At 38.3% G+C, this 19,551-nt stretch overlaps 1 protein-coding gene across 10 annotated transcripts in view; it reads left to right on the top strand.

Annotated features, from left to right (window-relative positions):
• The window catches only part of sipa1 (signal-induced proliferation-associated 1), a 52,598-nt gene extending 41,047 nt beyond the window's left edge, over positions 1 to 11,551 (top strand). For 4 of the 10 annotated variants that reach the window (XM_084731062.1, XM_084731063.1, XM_084731064.1 and 1 more), the window contains exons 11-17: positions 1,375 to 1,501; positions 1,605 to 1,728; positions 1,840 to 1,902; positions 3,923 to 4,021; positions 5,336 to 5,405; positions 7,970 to 8,048; positions 10,190 to 11,551. In XM_084731062.1, coding sequence (XP_084587188.1) covers positions 1,375 to 1,501; positions 1,605 to 1,728; positions 1,840 to 1,902; positions 3,923 to 4,021; positions 5,336 to 5,405; positions 7,970 to 8,048; positions 10,190 to 10,333 — 706 coding nt within the window. In that variant the 3' untranslated portion in view covers positions 10,334 to 11,551. Of the gene's footprint in view, positions 1 to 1,374; positions 1,502 to 1,604; positions 1,729 to 1,839; positions 1,903 to 3,922; positions 4,022 to 5,335; positions 5,406 to 7,969; positions 8,675 to 10,087; positions 10,150 to 10,189 lie in introns of those variants that run through there. The other 6 variants (XM_084731066.1, XM_084731069.1, XM_084731068.1 and 3 more) reach the window with 6 other exon arrangements.
• The last annotated feature ends 8,000 nt before the right edge of the window (positions 11,552 to 19,551 follow it).

The raw sequence follows: 19,551 nt of genomic DNA on the forward strand, positions 1-19,551 counted from the left end.
CACCATCAACAAGAACAAACCTGTGAATCTGAGAAAAAAAAAGTTGTTTTCTGACAGCTGTTGTGTTCTAAAGCACAAATAAACATGCCCACACCTCTGTACAATGCCAATTTTTTTTTGAATATAGACAAAGTGATCCTGAGTCTGCTCTGCCTGTATGTGTAAAACTTTGCAGCTTTCACAGACAGAGCAGAGGAAAGAGACGGAGAATGCGTTGTTAGTATTGGGCCCTACATTTTCATAGGGTCTCGATGTCAAAACTCAGGTGCTGTAATGGCTAGGGGTTACACACCACAGCCAAACAGGATGAAGCACAGAAAATTTATCAGATAAACAAAATGTTCTGATTGTTTCACCTCAGTTATGTTCTAACACACAAATAAGCAGGTCCACACCTCTGCACAATGCCCAATTTTGTGTGAACACAGCCAAAGCAATATATGTGCGTTACTCTTTCTGCATCTCTGACAGAGATGGACAGTGCAACAGTTTTAGAGTCTGAAACCTGCCTGCTGTAATTGGCTGGCAGCTGCACACCACTGCCAAACAGAGTGAGGCGCAGGAGCGTCCCAAGCACAGCAAAATGTCAGAATATAAGAAAGAAAATACAGGCAGAGGGCAGGGTCTCTGCAGATACAGACACCACCACACACTTTTAGTGTTTCATAAGTGATGGAGGGAGTGTGTGTATATGAGCCTATACATTGTTTTTTAGGACAGTGCTGCAGAGTATGTAGTATAATATAGAAGTATAACAAGTGGAAAGTGTTTTCTTTTTCAGACCATAACAGCTGACAGCAAGTCTAGTAAACAAAAAAGCACATTTGTTTTCATTAAGCAGTCATTTATATTAGAATCTGTACTGTGAATCTGATCATCCTTTCAAGATTTTTGTCTGATAGTCACAATAGTGTTTGCCAAGTGTGAAGCTCTAAAGAAAAAGAGAATCACAACAGGACATGTATGTATCTGCTTGACAGAAATCATTTGTCAGGCAGATACTTTGTGGAGTTCTCCCACCCACCCCTGAGAACTCCGAAAAAGCAGCTTGAAGAGGAAATTGTAAAGGAAATATACATGAGGATGATATTAAACTCTGCTGCTGCTCTAAAATGAATTTGACTGCTTTTTATTGTCACACAAAGCAGAACTGAACAATTTGACTGTAACCGCATCAGATATGATATTTTTGATAGATGATTTTGTGAACTGGGTAGCAAAACATCAATCAGGCCAAAATCTAAGCCTTCCTAGAGATTACTTGTCTAAGTGCTCCAGTTTCTGTTTGACCTCTGGATTGGATAGAAAAAAAATGTCAACAGCAGATTTGCTTTGTGTTTTTGTGTCTCTCCCTCCATCCCCGGCGGTGGACAGGCACGTGTACGACAACGTGGGGTTGAAGGGGGAAAGCCACATATACGAGAACGTCGGCGAGCTGAGAGATGCCACACCTGATCTGATCCTGGCCGTCAAGCCCAAGGTTCCCCTGGAGGACGAACAGGTGACAGGCTGAGACGAGAGGACATCTGAGTGGTTTCTCTGCAGCGCTCCATACCCTCTCTGACAGTGTCGTTTCCCCTCTGTCTCTATCTCTGTGTCTTCAGTTCATGGCAGCTGAGTTTGGCGATGACAAAGCTTCGGCGAGTGACTCGTCTTCCCGGTTGTCAGGTGTAGACCGAGCTGAGAGAAACTCGCGAGCCCTGAGTCTTCACAACTCCATCACCAAGAGTAAGTACTTCCCTATTCTAATATATTACATCTTTTTATTACACAGCTTTGGTGAATACTCAATTCTGATTGGTCAATTACAGCATTCTAAGGTCTGTTATATCTAAATAGCAGGACTCATGTGGACTCATCTCATAGACACGGTAAACTCGACCCCATTTGACCACACCACTAGTAAGTATAAAAGAGAGGGAAAACTTTCAGCTGCTCTATATTCCTTATCATTGCATTGTTTGCTAGCGAGCTAAAAAGTAAAAAAAAAACAATCTTACATTGTTTGGTAGTTAAAAAGATAACTACATGTACAAGTTAACTAAACGTAATGTTTGCTAGCTAACTAAAAAGTTAGATAGCCCAGTCAGCTCATGATGGATTGGCAGAGAAGCTCTAATTGCTCTTCCTTTGAGGAAAAAAATGTTGGCCAAATTATCTACTGAAGTGAAATAAAGAAGAAACACATCATAATACTCAACTGGGTTAAGTTTGTGTCTTAACCTTTTACAAGGGACTTTGAATTTTTCTCACCCAATCTCCAAAAGGCAGCTATTTTCCAAAATGAAACCTCCTCAAGTGTAAGTTCAAAGTTAACACCGGATGACATTTTAAATTGGAATTTAAAGTTTTGGTGCAACAGAATTATATTTAATATAGATTTAGAGAAAAAAGTATGTAAAGTTTAAAGAGGTTTAAATGTAATCTTTCTTAATGTTAAGCTAGTTTAAAAGTTTGGTGTGACATAATGAAAGTTAAACCACAATTTAATCAGGTTTAAAAATGAACTATTGTTGGTCCAACTCAGCATTTGCCTTATGTTATTTCATGGCTTTGGTGAGTACACAGTACTGATTCGTCAGTTACCCCTACAGTCCGTCATTTCTGGAGGACTTAGCGGGAACAATAACATAATTTTCAAGTCAACATTTTGAGTCAAATGATTGATTTTTTTTAGTGAGTATTTATGTAATAAGTAGGATAATATATAGCGAGCAGGTCGTTATGGAGAAATAAAGTCTTTCAGGATGATTCCTTCAGGGCATCACCCTGTTGGGGCCTTAATGACTTGCTCAGTGTTCATTATCCCTTACATAATACATTTATTTATGTAGAATCCCTTCAACAAAAGGAATAGTAGCTGCTTGTGAAATAAAAATTAAATGTGTGAAAATGAATTACGAGACACACACACAGTGATGTTCTGACCCTGATCCTGGACTCAAAACAAATCTCCCGTCTCAGACACAACAGCTGACACGACTGCTCAAATGATGCCAAAAATGGAACAATTACACATGTTTGCAAATCATCTCTGCCTGATTTAATTCCTCTTTCCCAGATTTTTTCTGCCTTAAACCCCTCTCTTCATTATCCTCCCTCTGCTCCCCACTGCATCCCCTTTGTCCCTCCTCTTTCATCCGCGCTGCCCCCTATTCCGCTAATCTAATATCACCCCTGCTCTGCTGCCACCCCCTGCCAGGGCCAGGATAAAAGGGGGACAGATGGGTAGTGGGAGGGGTGGAGTTTTAGGCAGCCCCAAATCAAGGAGCCCCTCTTACACCATCTGCTCTGCCTCCGCTGAGACTATGAGACTCATCGTTTAGCCGCCGTAAGAGCACACTTGCTCATCCCCTCATCAGATTCTTCTGATTTTTGTGGGGGCGGCCTCTGAAGCCTCTGATTGTTTTATATCGCGTTCCTTCACAGGAAGTCTGCAGGTCATTAAAGTGCATCACAACTTAAAAGGCCTTAATATATTTTAAAAAGAGGTATCTTGAATGTCGTTTTTTAAAATGTAATTTTTAAAACATTTGTAATAAATTTACATGCAATAATTTACCAGAACTTTGTTATTATGTTCAGCAACCTTTTTGCTTTCATGTATCCACTGTATCTATCTTAATTCATGCCAAATAGACCTCAGAAAATCAGATACATAATTCATTAAAACCAGTAGGTATAAATCATAACATTTCCTCCTTGTCCCTCTGTATTCTGCCCCTGAATCTGACCACCGCTAACACAGCAGCATCCCCCAGTGGCAGCTCTTTGTTACTGTAGAATGGCTGCTTGAAAGTCTGCAGTCCCTCTGTTCTGCTGGTATTTCTGCACCTGCTACATTATATCTGCTACACTGAGATATGTTTCGTGAGAAAGCGCCATAAATTCCTTTGTCCTCTCTTTGTCCTCATCTTCTCAGTTCTCTCAGAGACGACAGATTCGACTGAGGAGGAGTGGCAGTCAATTGCTGACCTGGCCACCGCCTGCCGCAGCATCCTGGAGGCTTTGTCACGAGAGGGTGAGGAACTATCGTATTTATACATGCACACTAATTTTACTATAAATGTTAATGTAAAATAATACAACAGGAGTTTATCCCCACAATCTTAAGTCTCAGTCTCAAATTAGGTAGATCCTTTTTTCTATAAAAGTAACTGAATGTTTGGAGATAATTCTTCAGACACACAGAGATGTCATCTTCCTATACATTGCACACAAGAATTACATTAGGTCAGTAGCTGTCATATCTTCAGTATGGCTATATCTAGATAGAAGCAGCTCTATATTTTAAATCTAAATCTAAATCTATGAGAAACTGAAATCTACAATATCCAATCCACGGATATTCACAAAGGAGGGGAACAACATTTACATCTGGAGTAAACCAAGTGCACAAATCATAGTGAATGTCAGTAATTTAGAAAAAGACATAACTTGACTTATGGATTATATAAAAGTACCTGTAACATTTACACTATATGACCAAAGGTATGTTGACATCCCTGGCTGTATACTTTACCTTCACCTTCGGGATGAACCGGATCACTAACTGTGAACCAGGCCTCATCACCCAACACCAGTGTCCAACCTGAATGTGTTTACATGCACACAAGTATCCTGTTTTTGATCATATTTGGGATATGGTGTTTATCCTGATCTCTTACCATCTCAACCACTCTGTTCTGTCTGTTCAAACCAAGATCACGTGTTTACGTGCCACAGTATCCTGGTTTCTGAATTTCAGACAGGATGTTTACATGCGCAACACTTAACCAGGATACTCCAAAAACCTGATCATAACCAGGATAGTGGTGTGCATGTAAACACGCTCAGCTGAAACGTTGAGAAGTCAAGACACACCTGCAGGCAGATGATCAGAAACGTGGATACTGTTGATCCTGTATATATCCTGCATACAGGGATATGAATAACTGGGTCCTTCATGTTCCATGTAAACACCATATCCTGAATATAGAAATCAAAATCAGGGTAAGACCCAAAAACCAGGATACTAATGCACATGCAATCTCCATAAACTTGCAGAAAGAAGACTACAGGCTATAAAATGGTCAGCAACTACATATGGGTGTGATGTTCAGATGTCCACATACTTTTGGCTTTATAATTTATATTAGGGAAAAAACAGAGTGGAGTCTTGCTGCAATGGATCTGCACTGTCTATGAACAAAAGCTGGTTAAAGATGTGTATAAATGACTCCATGTTCTGTACTGAGAGGCAGAGTACATCCCCTATCTTTGTCTCTCTCAGCTGTTTCACTGTATGCATGGATATTTTTTAAAGTAATAATGTGGATAATGTTCCTCACCACAGACCGTAAAGCCGGAGAACCCTCCCAAGCAGGAGACCAGACAGACGGCAAGCTGAAAGACTCAAAGGAGAGGTGGGTTGCTATACAGTACAGTCCATACAGGCTGAAGCAGACAGTTCAATATCTCTGCAGTGAGTTCCATGGTTTTCTTTTTGTCTGAATCATTGAATCATCCCTTCATTCTACATCTACTCCCTTATTCTCTCTCAATTATTCAGACTTTATTGCCTACTTCCAACAGTTTGAGTCAATGCGATGGCTTCTCTCCCCCATGAAGAGAGCCCTTGTGCTGACTCAGTGATGCACTTATGTGCATGCAGTCGCAGATGCACACACAGACACAGACACAAACACACACACACGCACAGACACACACGCAGTGGTCTGACTCACTGTCATTGTCATCTTTCTGTAAAACTCCCACACTTTATTTTATTTTACTTTTACACTTTTCCAGCTCCTCCTCACTCACCTTGTTTTTCTGCTCCACGCTGTGTCTCAACACACAAAATCCGCAGAAGTCTTGGCAAAAGGCAAAACAGAAAATGAGTCAATAAGAAAATAAGCAAACACCAACGTAAAGCTTTTCATCAGTCCAAGCCTCTAGTATTTACAGGCACAGTTTATGTCCACCCACGTACTGAAGAGGTCAGTGTTGATGGCTATTACACCCATACATTTGGCTCCATCTGGCGCGTGAAACACTTCAAAAAAGACACTAGTACAGTATACTCCATATACTGTACTATAGTATACTCCATATACTGTACTATAGTATACTCCATATACTGTACTACCTCATCACCTCCTGTTAGTTTCTGCTTGTGGTACTGAACTTGAAAATTGTAATAATTATCACAACATGGGGAAAATAAACATTTTGGTAACACTTTGTCCGGTCATGTCTAAGAAACATTATGAGCACATTCATAACATTATAATGCATTTATACGGGTTTATTAAACTCTTTATAAATGTTCATAATCATGCATGAAAAGGTTTACAAAGTATTATAAGTGGTGGACATGGTGTGAGTTCAGCATTCATAATGCTTCCAGAGTTAAACAGCACATTATAACTACCATTGACTTTAGCAGGATGTAAAGGTGCATTGAGAGCTGTTCAAACATATCATGACAGAGTATAAATTCTGTAATGGTCTATAAACAATATACAATTGCAAGTGACCTTCTAAGGTGCCATCAGTTTACTCAAAGCTCACTAAGTCATGCTATAGCATATTAGCGATCTTTATGAGATATTATTCCATTTCAGAAACTTGAAATTTATAATCTGTTATGCGTAAGAGCAGTTTTCTATGTGTCTTGATAACTGACTAAAGTTATGGCAGGTATAATGTGCTGTGTAACCCTGGACTCAGATTCTGTGATGATATGAACATATGCAATATGATAAAATGCATTATAAGCACATTCATACAACATTATAATGCATTCTTAAGGTTTTATAGAACTCTTTATAAATGTGTATAATCATGCACAAGTACTCATAACCAGGTTTATAAAGCATTATAAATGGTGCACATAATTTATTTTGAGTTCAATGTCTGAAACAAGACAATTTCTGAAAGAAGAGTCCAGGTTGACACAGTACATTATAACTGCCATAATTTTGGCCTGTTACGAAGGCACATTGAGAACTACTCTGACACTTTATAATAACAGATTATAAAAATCATACAAATACAAATAACCTTATACAGTTCTGTGACTTTATTCAACCTGCTAAAGTTATGGTAGTTATAAAATGCTGTGTAACCCTGGACTCAGATTCTTCTTTCAAACATTGTTGTCACTTTGGTATTGAGATATAAACCATTATGAATGCTGAACATAATGTCCACCTCTTATAATACTTTATAACCCGTGTTATAAGTTGTCATGCATGATTATAGATATAGAGGTTTATAAAGCCTTATAAATGCATAATAATGTCTTATGAATACACTTATAATGCATAGATATGACGTTCACAGTAACTGCAACCAGTATTTCTTATGTTCAAAATTCTGAGATCTTAATGTTACATTTGGTTACTAGTAAAAAGCAAACTGTCCCCAGGCACCTTTTGATTTTAACTTGCACAAATATGCTTTAATAAAAAAAAAAAGATAAACTTTACAACCATATCATTAACCGTCAAACTTTACAATACACTACTAGGCCCAAATCATTTGACGACAGTACCATGCTCTTTCCTTTAAAAGCACGATTACACTTTTCACATCACCAGGAGACCGCTTATGCTTTGCTCTGTAGGGCAAAGTCATTACATATAATAACTGCCTCCAGACGAAATGCATCATGGGATGACTACACTCGCTCAGACTGTGTCTGCTTGTCAGCCGTAGCAATTACTGTAAATTGATCTCTGAGTATTACAGGTTTCATTAAAGGCAGGACAAACACAGTTCACTCTGTATGAGATGAAGTGCGGTGAAACCTTTCTAAAAAAAAAAAAAAAGAAGGCAGCAGATGCCACTGAAGACATTCATCTTGTTGATTTGTTGCTTAGAAACTAAACCATTTTGGTGCTTTGATTTCCATTTATGTGGGGTTTTTTTCGATTACAAACTGCAAACTTGATGAAGTGTCACTGCGTCCTTTTTGTTGCAGTGACTCTCCAGGCCACCTAGAAGAGAAGGTATCGCAGCTGGAAGCCATGCTGAGGAAGCTGCAGGATGACCTGCAAAAGGTGCTTTGACTTTCATGAATGTTCTCTCTCTCTCTGTTGTAATATTTTTAGTGAGCCCCATGAGAGAGTCAGCAGGTAGGAGAAAGTATTTAAATTGTTTCGGCTCGTGTCGCTGGAGCGAGATGATTTGTATTTTCTAATGTAGCCTCCTGTCCATTCAGGCATCTCAAGCCTCAGCTGACTCTCTGTTTTTTGCATTAAGCAAAAAATAAACACTTAAAAAGCATTTATTTATTTATAATTTTGTTGTAAATTTGTACAGTGACATTTTCAGATTATCTGAGTATATTATACTTTTAAAAAATGTATTTATGGCAACTCTTTTAATGCTGTTATCAATATTTTCTCACACTTTCCTTTTTCCATTATTCTGTGTTGCTGTGTTTCCTTGTTATGTTGATGTCAAAGAAAACTGTATGTGATTAATTCAAAGGCTCTTGACCTCGGAAACCGCTGCTTGACAAAAAAAAAGTTCTTAACACAAAGTTCACTAAGCTTTCAACCACCTCTTTGGCCTTCCTCCAACTGCAGTCAAGTGGACCTTGTGTTGAGGATTTTTGGTCAATAGTGTATGTGTTTGTCTGTCTGTACAAAATATTATATAAACATATTATTTCTACCAATTACATGGAATGTTTCCTATTTATTTTTAAGTCCGTGATTAGGACTGCAACTATACTATTTTCACTACTGATTCATGAAATGAATATTTTTCTAGTCAAACAATTATGTAGTGAATGAACTCTGAAGAATAATGATAAAATGCTAATTTAGTGCTGAAACAATTATTTGATTAATAGACACTTTTTCACAGCAGCCATTTTGATATGAAATAGTAAACACAGGTGTTAATAATGATACTAATTAAGGTTCTGCCACATTCAGTAGAAACAGAGTCAGGGTGCTGCTGTTGTGTATGTTGGCTCAACATGATTAATATCATTGATAACACCTGTGTTTACTATTTCATGCCAGGATGGCTGCTGTGAAAAAGGTCTATTGATTGGTTGATCAACAGAAAATTGTCTATGCCGTGTATGACGCAAAAATGAAACATTCTTTGGTTCCAGCTTCTAAAATGTGAAAATTTTGCTGCTTTTCTCTGTTTTACATGAAGGTAGATGCATTTCATTGGGTTTTGGACTGTTGGTTGGACAGAAAAAATATTTGAAGGTGCAGTGTGTAAGATTTGTTGGGATCTCTTTGCAGAATAAGGGAGAAATGGAATTTAATATTCAGAGGTATGTTTTTATCAGTGTGTAGTCACCTGAAAATAAGAATTGTGTTTTTTATTACCTTATAATTAGCGGTTTATATCTACAGAGGGCATGAGTTCGCTTCCACAGAGGCTGCCATGTTGAACCGCCATGTTTCTACGGTAGCCCGAAATGGACAAACTAGACACTGGCTCCAGATTCTGTCTTGTAAGTTTCTCAGTCTTGACCTGTTAGTTTGTTTGTGTTATTGTGTGATTTCAGTGTTTTAAATGTTAGTTCAGATTCACCAAAGTCGCATAATAACACAAACTAACAGATCGAGGCAGCGGTAGACCAGAATCCCCTTGTTCTTGAAGGTAAAATGACTGATTTCATCTGTGGAGTTTGGTTGGTTTGGAGCGAGTGATATTTGGCCTTTATAATGGCTGTTTCCTGCCAGAAAAGACCCCAGTTTTGTTGCTGAGCCTGTCCACAGCAGTATATTGTTAGCTTCCACGTTGGTATTCTGTTGACTGAGGGCATCTACTGTAGGTAATATACTGACTATCAAAAAGTACCGCATTCAACATGACAGTGTAATTAAAAAGATCATTACTTGCAGCCATTATGCACTATATGTGATTAGTTGCCTCCTCAGTCTGACCAGCAGCCTAAAACCCCAAAGCACTGAGACTTCTCTCATTTAGAGTCTGAACTCTCATTTTCTGTCAAAGAAACGCTCAGCTCGTTGTCTAATTGCTTCTTTCTCCTGCACTTCACTGAGATGTGCTCCTCTACACTGTTTGTTTTATTTCAAGCTCTGTGTTTATGTGTGCCCACTAGTTGCCATAACGCCACCGCTGTGTACCTGTCGCTCCCCTCCCGTTCCTGCCACAGCGATCTGAGCGACGGCTTTTGTTTTTGTTGTGTGCCGATGTCTTTCAGGAGAAAGAGGACAAGGCGGTGCTGCAGGCCGAGGTGCAGAGCCTCAGGCAGAACAACCAGCGGCTGCAGGAGGAGTCGCAGAGCACGGTGGCTCGCCTCATCAAAGTCACCGAGCTGCTGTGCAACGTCAACAAGCCCTGTTAGCCTCAGCCGCCACTACTGCGTGCACAAACACACAAATCAGCAGAGAGAAAGATGCAAACTGTATAAAACTTATTTTGTTTGTGAACACACACACACACACTCGTATCCTCTTCAGTCTGTGTATTAGCACAGTCTCAATCCTGAATCCTGGACCTGCCTGCCTGTTGGTGAGGGAGTATGCAAATTAACTCATACAAAAGAAAAAAGACATTTTCAACATCCCTTCATGGACCAACCAATGGGCAGCTCTCAGGCTGCTGCGTTGGTGTGCTATGCCAGAGTGCTTCTTTTGGTGTGTATGATACTGTATGTGCGTGGATGTGTGTGTGCGCGTGTGTGTGTGCATCTCTTACTGTACCTTGCTTCAAATACTTGACAAGCTGGGCTGAATAGCACTTGCATAAAAAAGTGGCAATTAAGACTGAGAGACACTGTATAGCATGTTTGGTGGTGTCTTATCCGAAATGACCAAAAGTGTATATATATATCACCAATAATATATGTGAACAGTACAGTAGTATCGCTATTCCCTCTGCTGGACGTGTAGTTGCAATGTCTGAGTGTTGGTTCTGCCTGGCGCTGATAGTGTGAAAACAAAACATGATGGGGGAAAAAAAAAGGGAACATGACAATGACAGGCCTGTAGGCTGCCTTCTACTTCAAAACATGTAATGATGCTAAGTGAACGGCCTCAGAACGAGGGTCTGTTACATAAGGACAACACTCTCTGCCCTCTTCACTTCTCAGTAGTACTGTATTTAAAGACATCCGGGAGTTTTTAAGGAGAGACGATTTTAAAAAAAACCTGGAAATGTCCCAGAAAATGAACTGAGCATGCTTGTTCCTCCTGAAAACAACTTTAAAGTGATGCCGACAAAGGGTCATACCTCTCCTGAAGACACAGACAATGGCAGGAAAGAAATGCTTCAGCTTCCTTCCATGATAGCCTGTAGCTGTTTTCTTCTAACCTCACTATTGTAGCAGCCATACTGTAGAAGATCTCCTCCTGCTGGCCTGAACCACAAAATGCCAAAAAGGCAGCTTTTTTTTTTCTTTTTTTCAGCTGGCAAAATAGCTTTAGGTGTCTGAATAAAACACCTTGAACTAATAGTGAAAAATACAGGATATTGTATTTAAATATGTTTTGTGTTTGGCGGATGTCTCCGGTGACTATTTTTGGGGTAATTGTTTAGTATGGCTTATGAGCGGTAGGTGAAATGTCACCATTCCACCCTGATGTGTGTGTTTCTGTGTTGTTCTTTGCACTTTTTGTTTATTTATTTTTTTTTGTAAAATATGTACTGGACAGGGCACATGCTGTACTTTATTTCAGTGGTTCTCAACCTTTTTGAGTGGAGCCCCCCGCCTCCCCGCCTGAGACACTCAAACATGACGACAATTGCTTTAACTCTCACAGACACACTCTATAAAATTGATTCTAAGGCAAATTATAGTAGACAATGTGATGTGAAAAACATTTCCCACTCTAAAATATGCCCTCATTTCCCATCATGCCTAGTGTTACAAAATGCAAATAGTTTTTCTTAGAGTCTCTGCCTGTTCAGATCATGGTGGTTTATAGTTTTAACTATTACACCCCTTTTCCATACACATACTGGCCTGGTTTGACTCGGTTTGACTCAGCACATCAGCCCAGGACGGCAGGGATTTGCATTTCCATTACTACAGAGCTACCCGCTTGAAGTGTGTCTTTAACTGATAACACTTTAGCTTGAGTCGAACAGCTGTAAAGCGCAAATGAACACTTCACTTCCCATAAATTCTTCACAGTAAAAGTCCTGTGTTATTTTATTATTCAAAAGTTTTTATTCTGAAGCAGCTAAATTAGGAAATCTTGAGTTTGCATTGCATTGCAAGCGAACATGAAACTGCAAAATAAAGCAGATACCTGAAAGTACAGACAGTAACACAGGAGAGAAACGCAACTTCACACCACAGAGGTTCAGTTAGAAGCAACAAAAGTACTAAGAGCTGAACACAGATGTTTACAAACATCTTTCTCTTGGCTTTCCTCCACACCCTAGTTGAGTTTTGAAAGGGGGATTGTCACAGGTTGGCTGTGGAAGGAGAGACGTCACCGCAGCCTACTTGGTGGCAGGTCGGGCTCACTTTAGCCCCACTCCAGAGAAGGTTCATCTCTGGTGCAACTTGGCACAGCTCTGCTCATCAGAAGTGGTGATGGAAATCCAAATCAGCGTGCGCAGCAGTTTGACTTGGGACAGCCAAAAGTGACAATGGAAAAGCCCCATTAGTGAGGTGGCTTTTTACCAAACTATGTTATTTTATCATTTTCTTCGCAACTATCTGGTGACCCCAGAGAAATCATCTTGCGACCCCCATGGGGGGTTCCAACATCCAGGTTGAGAACCACTGCTTTATTTAGCCTGCCCTGGTTGTGTCTCACTCAACATAAAGAAGGTGGATAAGATCTCATCCCATAACACCACCTTTACCTCACCTTTTTTTGTCCACTGCTGACGGCGCCAACAGAACAAACACGTGTCCAGAGGAGTTGGACTGCTTTGTCTCCTCAGTGCCAACGAAAAAGCCCAGGCAGCTCTCCTCTACCGAATCCCACCGAAATCAAACCTGAACTGAGTAAAAAAAAGACTCTAACAAAAAGGGATGCCAAACAAAATGTTCGCCAGTCATTCAGACTCTCTTGTTTCTTGTACAAACTTCCTCTTGTAATTTTATTTTAGAGTCACTGTGAATACCTGGTACCAGCATATTAAGATACAGTATATACAGATTAAATTATGAATCTAAACTTTATCAGTATGTGAACGATACTGTATGTACAGCTGAACTGTTCCATGTTACTTAGTGCATTGGGGTCGTGTATGCCCTCCTTTTGCAGGACGATTATGCAGACGAGTGTTAATCGTGGCAGCCGTGCAGGCTCCTGTTTCATCTCCTCCTGTACATGCTGAAGCCTCATGACTGCTCAACAGGGAGACAGATGTTGGTGTGGGAAGACCTGTTTTACTGTGTCTTGTATAGTTATTTAGATTGTAGGAGGTTGGTCAAGCATGAGAATGTGCCAAGCAACTTCCAAGCTCCCCCCTCTGTATGTGTGTATGTATAAAACTGTAACTTATTAATCATGCAAATGTGGATTTTCTTGTAGCTGTTCAAACTGGAGGGAAGTCTCGAGGAAAAAATGTGAAATCGGAAAGGAAAAGGTGGGCTTGGTTATAAATTTTAGTTTCTTTTGTAGAAAACAACAATAATATGACATGATGATAAAATCTGCAATCTTGCTTATTAATGTGACTCTTATTATCATTCTAGTGTTGAGCTATTTCAGCTATAGCTCGTACATATTTAATAAGGTCTTAAAACACCATTAGGTACGCCTTAATGAGTGAAACTTTCAGAATGGATGGTCAAACTGGTCATACTGGTGTTATGTGAAGGCTTATTTCTCTGACTTTGTGCCTACCTGAAAATGTAATGTATGTTATAACCCAGCATAGTGACCTCATTTCTTTGTCTTTGGTTGCATTTACTGAGGTTTTGTTTTTTAGTGGCAGATGAAGGATTTTCTATGAGGCCACCACAACATCTGGTCTTTCATCCGCTGTGTGGGGAAAAGTCATTGAGGAACAAATGATCCGAGGGAACAGATAATAATAATGATAGTAATAATAGATGTGTGTGTTGTTGGGGTGAAGCATCACTGAAGCTCAGTGAGTACCACCGATTGTTCAAAGACGCAAACCGACAAATATATGATTTTTAAAAGCGAATTAAAAGGAACAAGGTGCTGAAAATGACTGATGATGCATTGAAATCGAGTTGAAGTTGAAATGAATGTGTTGAATGCCGTATGCTTCCTCTAAGGGATGATTATTTTGGTATTTAAATATTTAAAAAAATAAATTGTCTCAGAAAATCCAGTATTTGAAAAAGCAATCTGATTGTGGCTGAATGACCTAAAAGGAACATAAAGGGGGGAAACAGCAATGTTTTGGGGCATCACATGCTACTTATCTTCTGGAAAAAGCAACAATCTGAGTCTGGTCTTGAGAAAAGTTGATGCAGATGTTTTGTCAACACAGTGACAAATAGCCCAAAGACACATAATGTTGAGATATTTGTGTAGCTGACTTGGATATGATGGTATGAGTGTGGCTATTTGTCATTCTGTTTTTGGTTTTGTTGAGAAACAGAAAGAAAGGCAAGGCAATAAACATACAGAAACACATACCACTCTCCAAACATAAGTCGATAAATAAACTGAGATACAACAGGAAATAATAAATTACAACAAACTCAAATATTTTACATACAGAATTTCACTGTGCTGGAAATATCTTCAGTATTATCAATGGAGTTCATCAGAGATGTGAAATTCAGGAGAGATGCATGTTTAAACCAATACCATTATCTTATGATCACATTTGCCCTAAGAAGTTCTCATGTAACTCTGTTTCTTCTTCCATGTATCTCAGTGAAGCTCACATAATTGTACAGAATTTAGCAGATGAGGGAGAAAAAAATTCTGGTGATCCATTTTTTAAGTCTGATCTAAATTGTTTTCTCTCCTGTGTTTATAACTTCAGAACAGGTTTTAAACTGAGAAAGTAAAATCCTCATGGAAGAAAACATGAATGCTTTTGGTCCTGTTTAGAACATGGGGTAATGGTCCATTTCAGCCTCTTGTGGCCAAAACAAGTATTACAACAACAATTACAAGAAAGCTCACCTGCCAAAATATTTTCTTTTCACTTATTTTCACAGATGAAAAAAATATCTTTCTTTCTCATTTGTTTCTCAGGGCTTCCATAAGAATCTGAGTGAATTTTATAAATGTTTTATTTATTCGCCAAGAACATAGACAGCAGAGAAAACATGGCGTTAAAAAAGTCTTTTTATTTTTAGTTGTTTAAACAAAAAAAATCTCCATTATCTTACAGACAACCAGCAGAGACATAAGAAGTCATATAATTGTATGGAAGCACATTTCTGCCAGTGTGATGAGGAAAAAAGATCCTTTAAGTCATTATAATGACAAATTTTCTTGAAATAATGAGTTAGTATCTTAAAACAATATGAGATACTCATTTCTCATTATAATGACTTACAGGATCTTTTTTTCCATCACATTGATGGAAATTGGCTTCCATATAAATAAGAGACTTATTAGTATGATTTTATAGATTTGCTGAAATGAAACCAGACAGGGATTGATAGAGTCCTGCCCAGTTAGATTTAATTGTGTAAAGTCATGAAGAAATCATGGGAATGTCCCCATTAGAGAGTCAAGACAGGAGTGTTGGTGCAGATCTAGGGAGGGATGACTTAGAGGAAGTGGTGATGAAAGCATCCCAGGAAAATAACATGTTTTAAGGTCTGGCATGATTAGTCTCAAATAGAGGTCATGGCCAAATCAGATTGACTGAAAAGAATAGAAAGAAAAAGAAAGCAAAAGTCAGTTGACAAGGTGGGATGACAGCACAAGAAATCACACAAAACACAATCTGACTCACAATGTGGGAAGCAGCAGCTCCTGAGGTCTACAAACAAAATATTCCCTCTGGACGGGCTGTACGTGGGCAAATTAATGTTTTTGCTATGAAAGGGAATATTATTGCTTGAAGTAATCTTAGAGTAATTTTAGAAATTATTTGGTTTTTATATTAGATTGTAATTGAAACTGCAAATTACATCTCCAAACAAACAAGAGAAAAGCAAAACAGCTCACATAATATGGATTAATAAATCACCCTTTCTTCAGAACTGGAACAAATCAAGCTCTACAAAAAAAATAAAAATAAAATAAAATAATTAAAATAAAATAAAATAAAATAGATCATAATAATATTAATTTTAAAAATACCAACCAGTAAAGCACCAATTATTGGTGAAAAATTATTCTTTTAGGATTTATGAAATATATGTAATTTATTAAATATTTTTGATCTGCTTTAACTTTTTGTTTTTTATTTCTAATTGTTCTGTGCCACAAAACACCCTTGTCCCAGACAACATCAAACAATTTGAAAATATGTTAAAAATATGTTTCAAAATCTGAAACTAACAATACCTACTTAACATAGGTATAAAATGTGCTATTATAATCATCTTTGTTTTAAAATCATAATTTATTGAAAATGTCTTCCCTTTAAAGTTGTGTGATTTCTGGCAGCTGTGTCAGATCTGTATAAAACATGATTTAGGTTTAACTTTACCCTAAAGACCCCTGTCTCACTTCCTGGTTTAAAAAAAGGTGGGAATACTGCTCAAGCACTAGTAAGCTTTCTATTTTTTGATAAATTTATTACATAATGTTGCAATCAGATGTGTCTCAACCCAACATATCAACTTGGTAGCCCTTCTAAATCAAAGCTAAATAAGAAATATGGTTTAAAATGTGTACTTTGATAATATAAAAATCCAAACCCCCTGAAAAAACAATATTGGCCTAATTCTCAAGAATGAGTGGCATAATAAAAGTTGGTAAATGTTCTCCTGCATTTATACCATATCCTCTACACCCATATTCTCAGAGTACTGCTGGCTTTCTGTCATCCCAGCTGGTTATTTGCAGTTTGCAGTTGTTCCAGGTGTAAATCAATCTCACAGTGAAAAGCAGCAGCTCTGATCTGAAGCAGGATTAAAAAACACTCATCTCCTCACAATCAAACTGCATCATGTTCTAAATCAGATTTTGTGTGTGTAGTTATTGAATGAAACACATACACACACACAAAACGTCTGAATCTTTGCAGCTTAACACTGCTCACAAGCCAGTGATATCTGTCTGAGTGATCTTTGTTTTGAAGGAATTTAACTTCAAAAGCAAAGATCATTTTTTTGAAGAAATTATCACTTTAACTGTTGAGAATCAGCTTGTCGAAAGCTTTGATTTAGTCTCTGACTTTAATGTAATTTAATTGTCATTCAAGCTGAAACACAGTCAGCAACAGCTACTGATGCAGAGGATTATTACAGTCGGTGTTCAGCACTATAGGTGGACTGTAAATACTTGTGTTGACACTGAATGGGTTTAGCAGCATTTTAAAATCCACCATCACACTTGAACAACTTCTTCTAACAGATCCTAGAAACAGACAGTTTAACTTCCTGTTTGGCACTTAGATCAGCTGAGCAAGCATGGTGCAGTGACAGGCTCCGTCCCTGACCCTTCAAAACTCTAGCAGAATGATGTTTTTCTGCACGGCGTGGATTGCTTTGTCTAGATATTCTCTGTCATTTAACATCCTCCAGGGAACTGAAACATGCTGACACAGTAAACTGTAGAACCTCTTCAGGTCAATCTGGTTCATGTTTTGAAATTTTAAGGCCATAATAACACAACTATGATAGTTATTATGCCTACCACAGGCTAGCTTTAGTACCGGACTTTGGCTTATGTATGAAAATACACCTTTTTTTCTATTCTGCACAAAATCATATAATTGAACATACATTCTAATTAAAGTTTTATTATACAAATAATGCAGTGCTTTGTGATTTTATGTTTCAAAAATCTGAAAATTGTTCTCACATCAGGTATCAGTGACATACGGCATCACAAGAGCAAAATGACAGAATAGTGCTGGAGATATAGACAGTGTGACAACTTACCCATGTCACAAGATTCCCAACTCTCCCATATGTGTTCTAACATCATATGTCATGCTATAACTCTTAATAATGTAACACAAAATACATCCAGACAAATAAATTACGAATGCGTAGGTGTCACTGTGCCACTCTTTCTGCAGTATAGTACTGCTACTCTTTCTGATGAATCCACTTCCACCACTAATGAAAAACTAGATCAAATGTAACAGCAAGTCTCATCAAAGCAACACCAAAGACATCCAGAGGTCACTCAGTAGAGTGCAAATCCCTGCCATGCAACAGATGGTGAAGCACCTACTGCAATGCCACCACAACTGTCTGCAGCACAGATTATCTGAAAGACTGGACAATGTGGGTCAGCAGACGGGAATAATATAAGAAAACGCATCTAAAAAGACGAATTTGTGGTTAATTACATTTCAAAATGTTGAATTAGACTGCCAGTCAGTTTATACGACAGTTTACCATTTGAGATTTTAAAGGTCATTCCCCCACATGGACACATGAATACACTCTGTCACAAACCCACCTTTCATAAATCTGAATCACATCAACAGCACAGAAATAATCACAGCAATAATCAGGAACAAGTCAGTTCAGTATAAATCAGTGTATTGACAAGACAATGAAAAACAACATTCAACTGGGGGAAAAAAGTAATTTTCAGACAAGTCCAAATGATTCAGAGGAAAGTTTAAAAAAAATCCTCCAAACTAAAGTGTTTAACAAAAAAATGACATGTCTCAGAGTTTTAGCAATAAGCAAGAAAAATTAGAAACTCGGTTTCTCCAGTTCAGTATCTAAAAGAGAACCCGCTCTTCCACAAAACAAATCAAATTAGGATCTCTGGCAAAGTTTCAGTTGTTTAATTTGCTTTTTTCCCCCCACAGAGTAAATCACCTCCCCAACAAGAGATCTCTGGCCGGGTTCACTTGTTTAGTTTTTCCTCTTCTCAAACAAATTAACAATGACTCTCTCAAAGCAAAATCTCCAATCTCCAACGCTGTCAGAGTCACCTCTCTGCACCAGTTGTTTCACAGGATAAAAGTGCAGAAGGATATTTGAGCATGTACTATTATTTTCCATGGATAAGTGTGAATATGTGGCAGACACTGTAGCAGTTTGATAGTTTAGTTTAAACCAGCGAAAAGGTCAGTATCAAAACCCACAAAATACAGGCATACAAGCATTCACACACAATACCCCTGGGTAATTTTTCATAACAAACAATTTCATAAATTATTTGCAAGGAAAGAATTAAACCCTCTTTAAATAAACCCACACCTTCAGTTTAAATTTCAAATGTTTGAACAGATCAATAAACATTGAATGACTTCAAGTAGAAACATTATTTTCTGTACTTTCATTTATTCTTTATTCAGCTGCTTTTCTGGCCTCAGCTCTGAAGTCCAGCCTCTCCCATCTGAGACACCTGCAGCTGAGTGAAAACAACCTGCAGGATTCAGGAGTGAAGCTTCTCTGTGATTTTCTGGAGTCCAAACAGCAGACTGAAGGCTGTGAGGTCAGTGGAAAGTTGAGTCAGTCCACGCTAATTCCAGCAGTATTGTACTAAACACAGCTAGTATCAAAGCAAAGATCCA

This window comes from Lutjanus erythropterus, chromosome 11, assembly GCF_056507025.1.
Source record: "Lutjanus erythropterus isolate fLutEry1 chromosome 11, fLutEry1.hap2, whole genome shotgun sequence".
Classification (NCBI taxonomy): Eukaryota; Metazoa; Chordata; class Actinopteri; order Lutjaniformes; family Lutjanidae; genus Lutjanus; species Lutjanus erythropterus.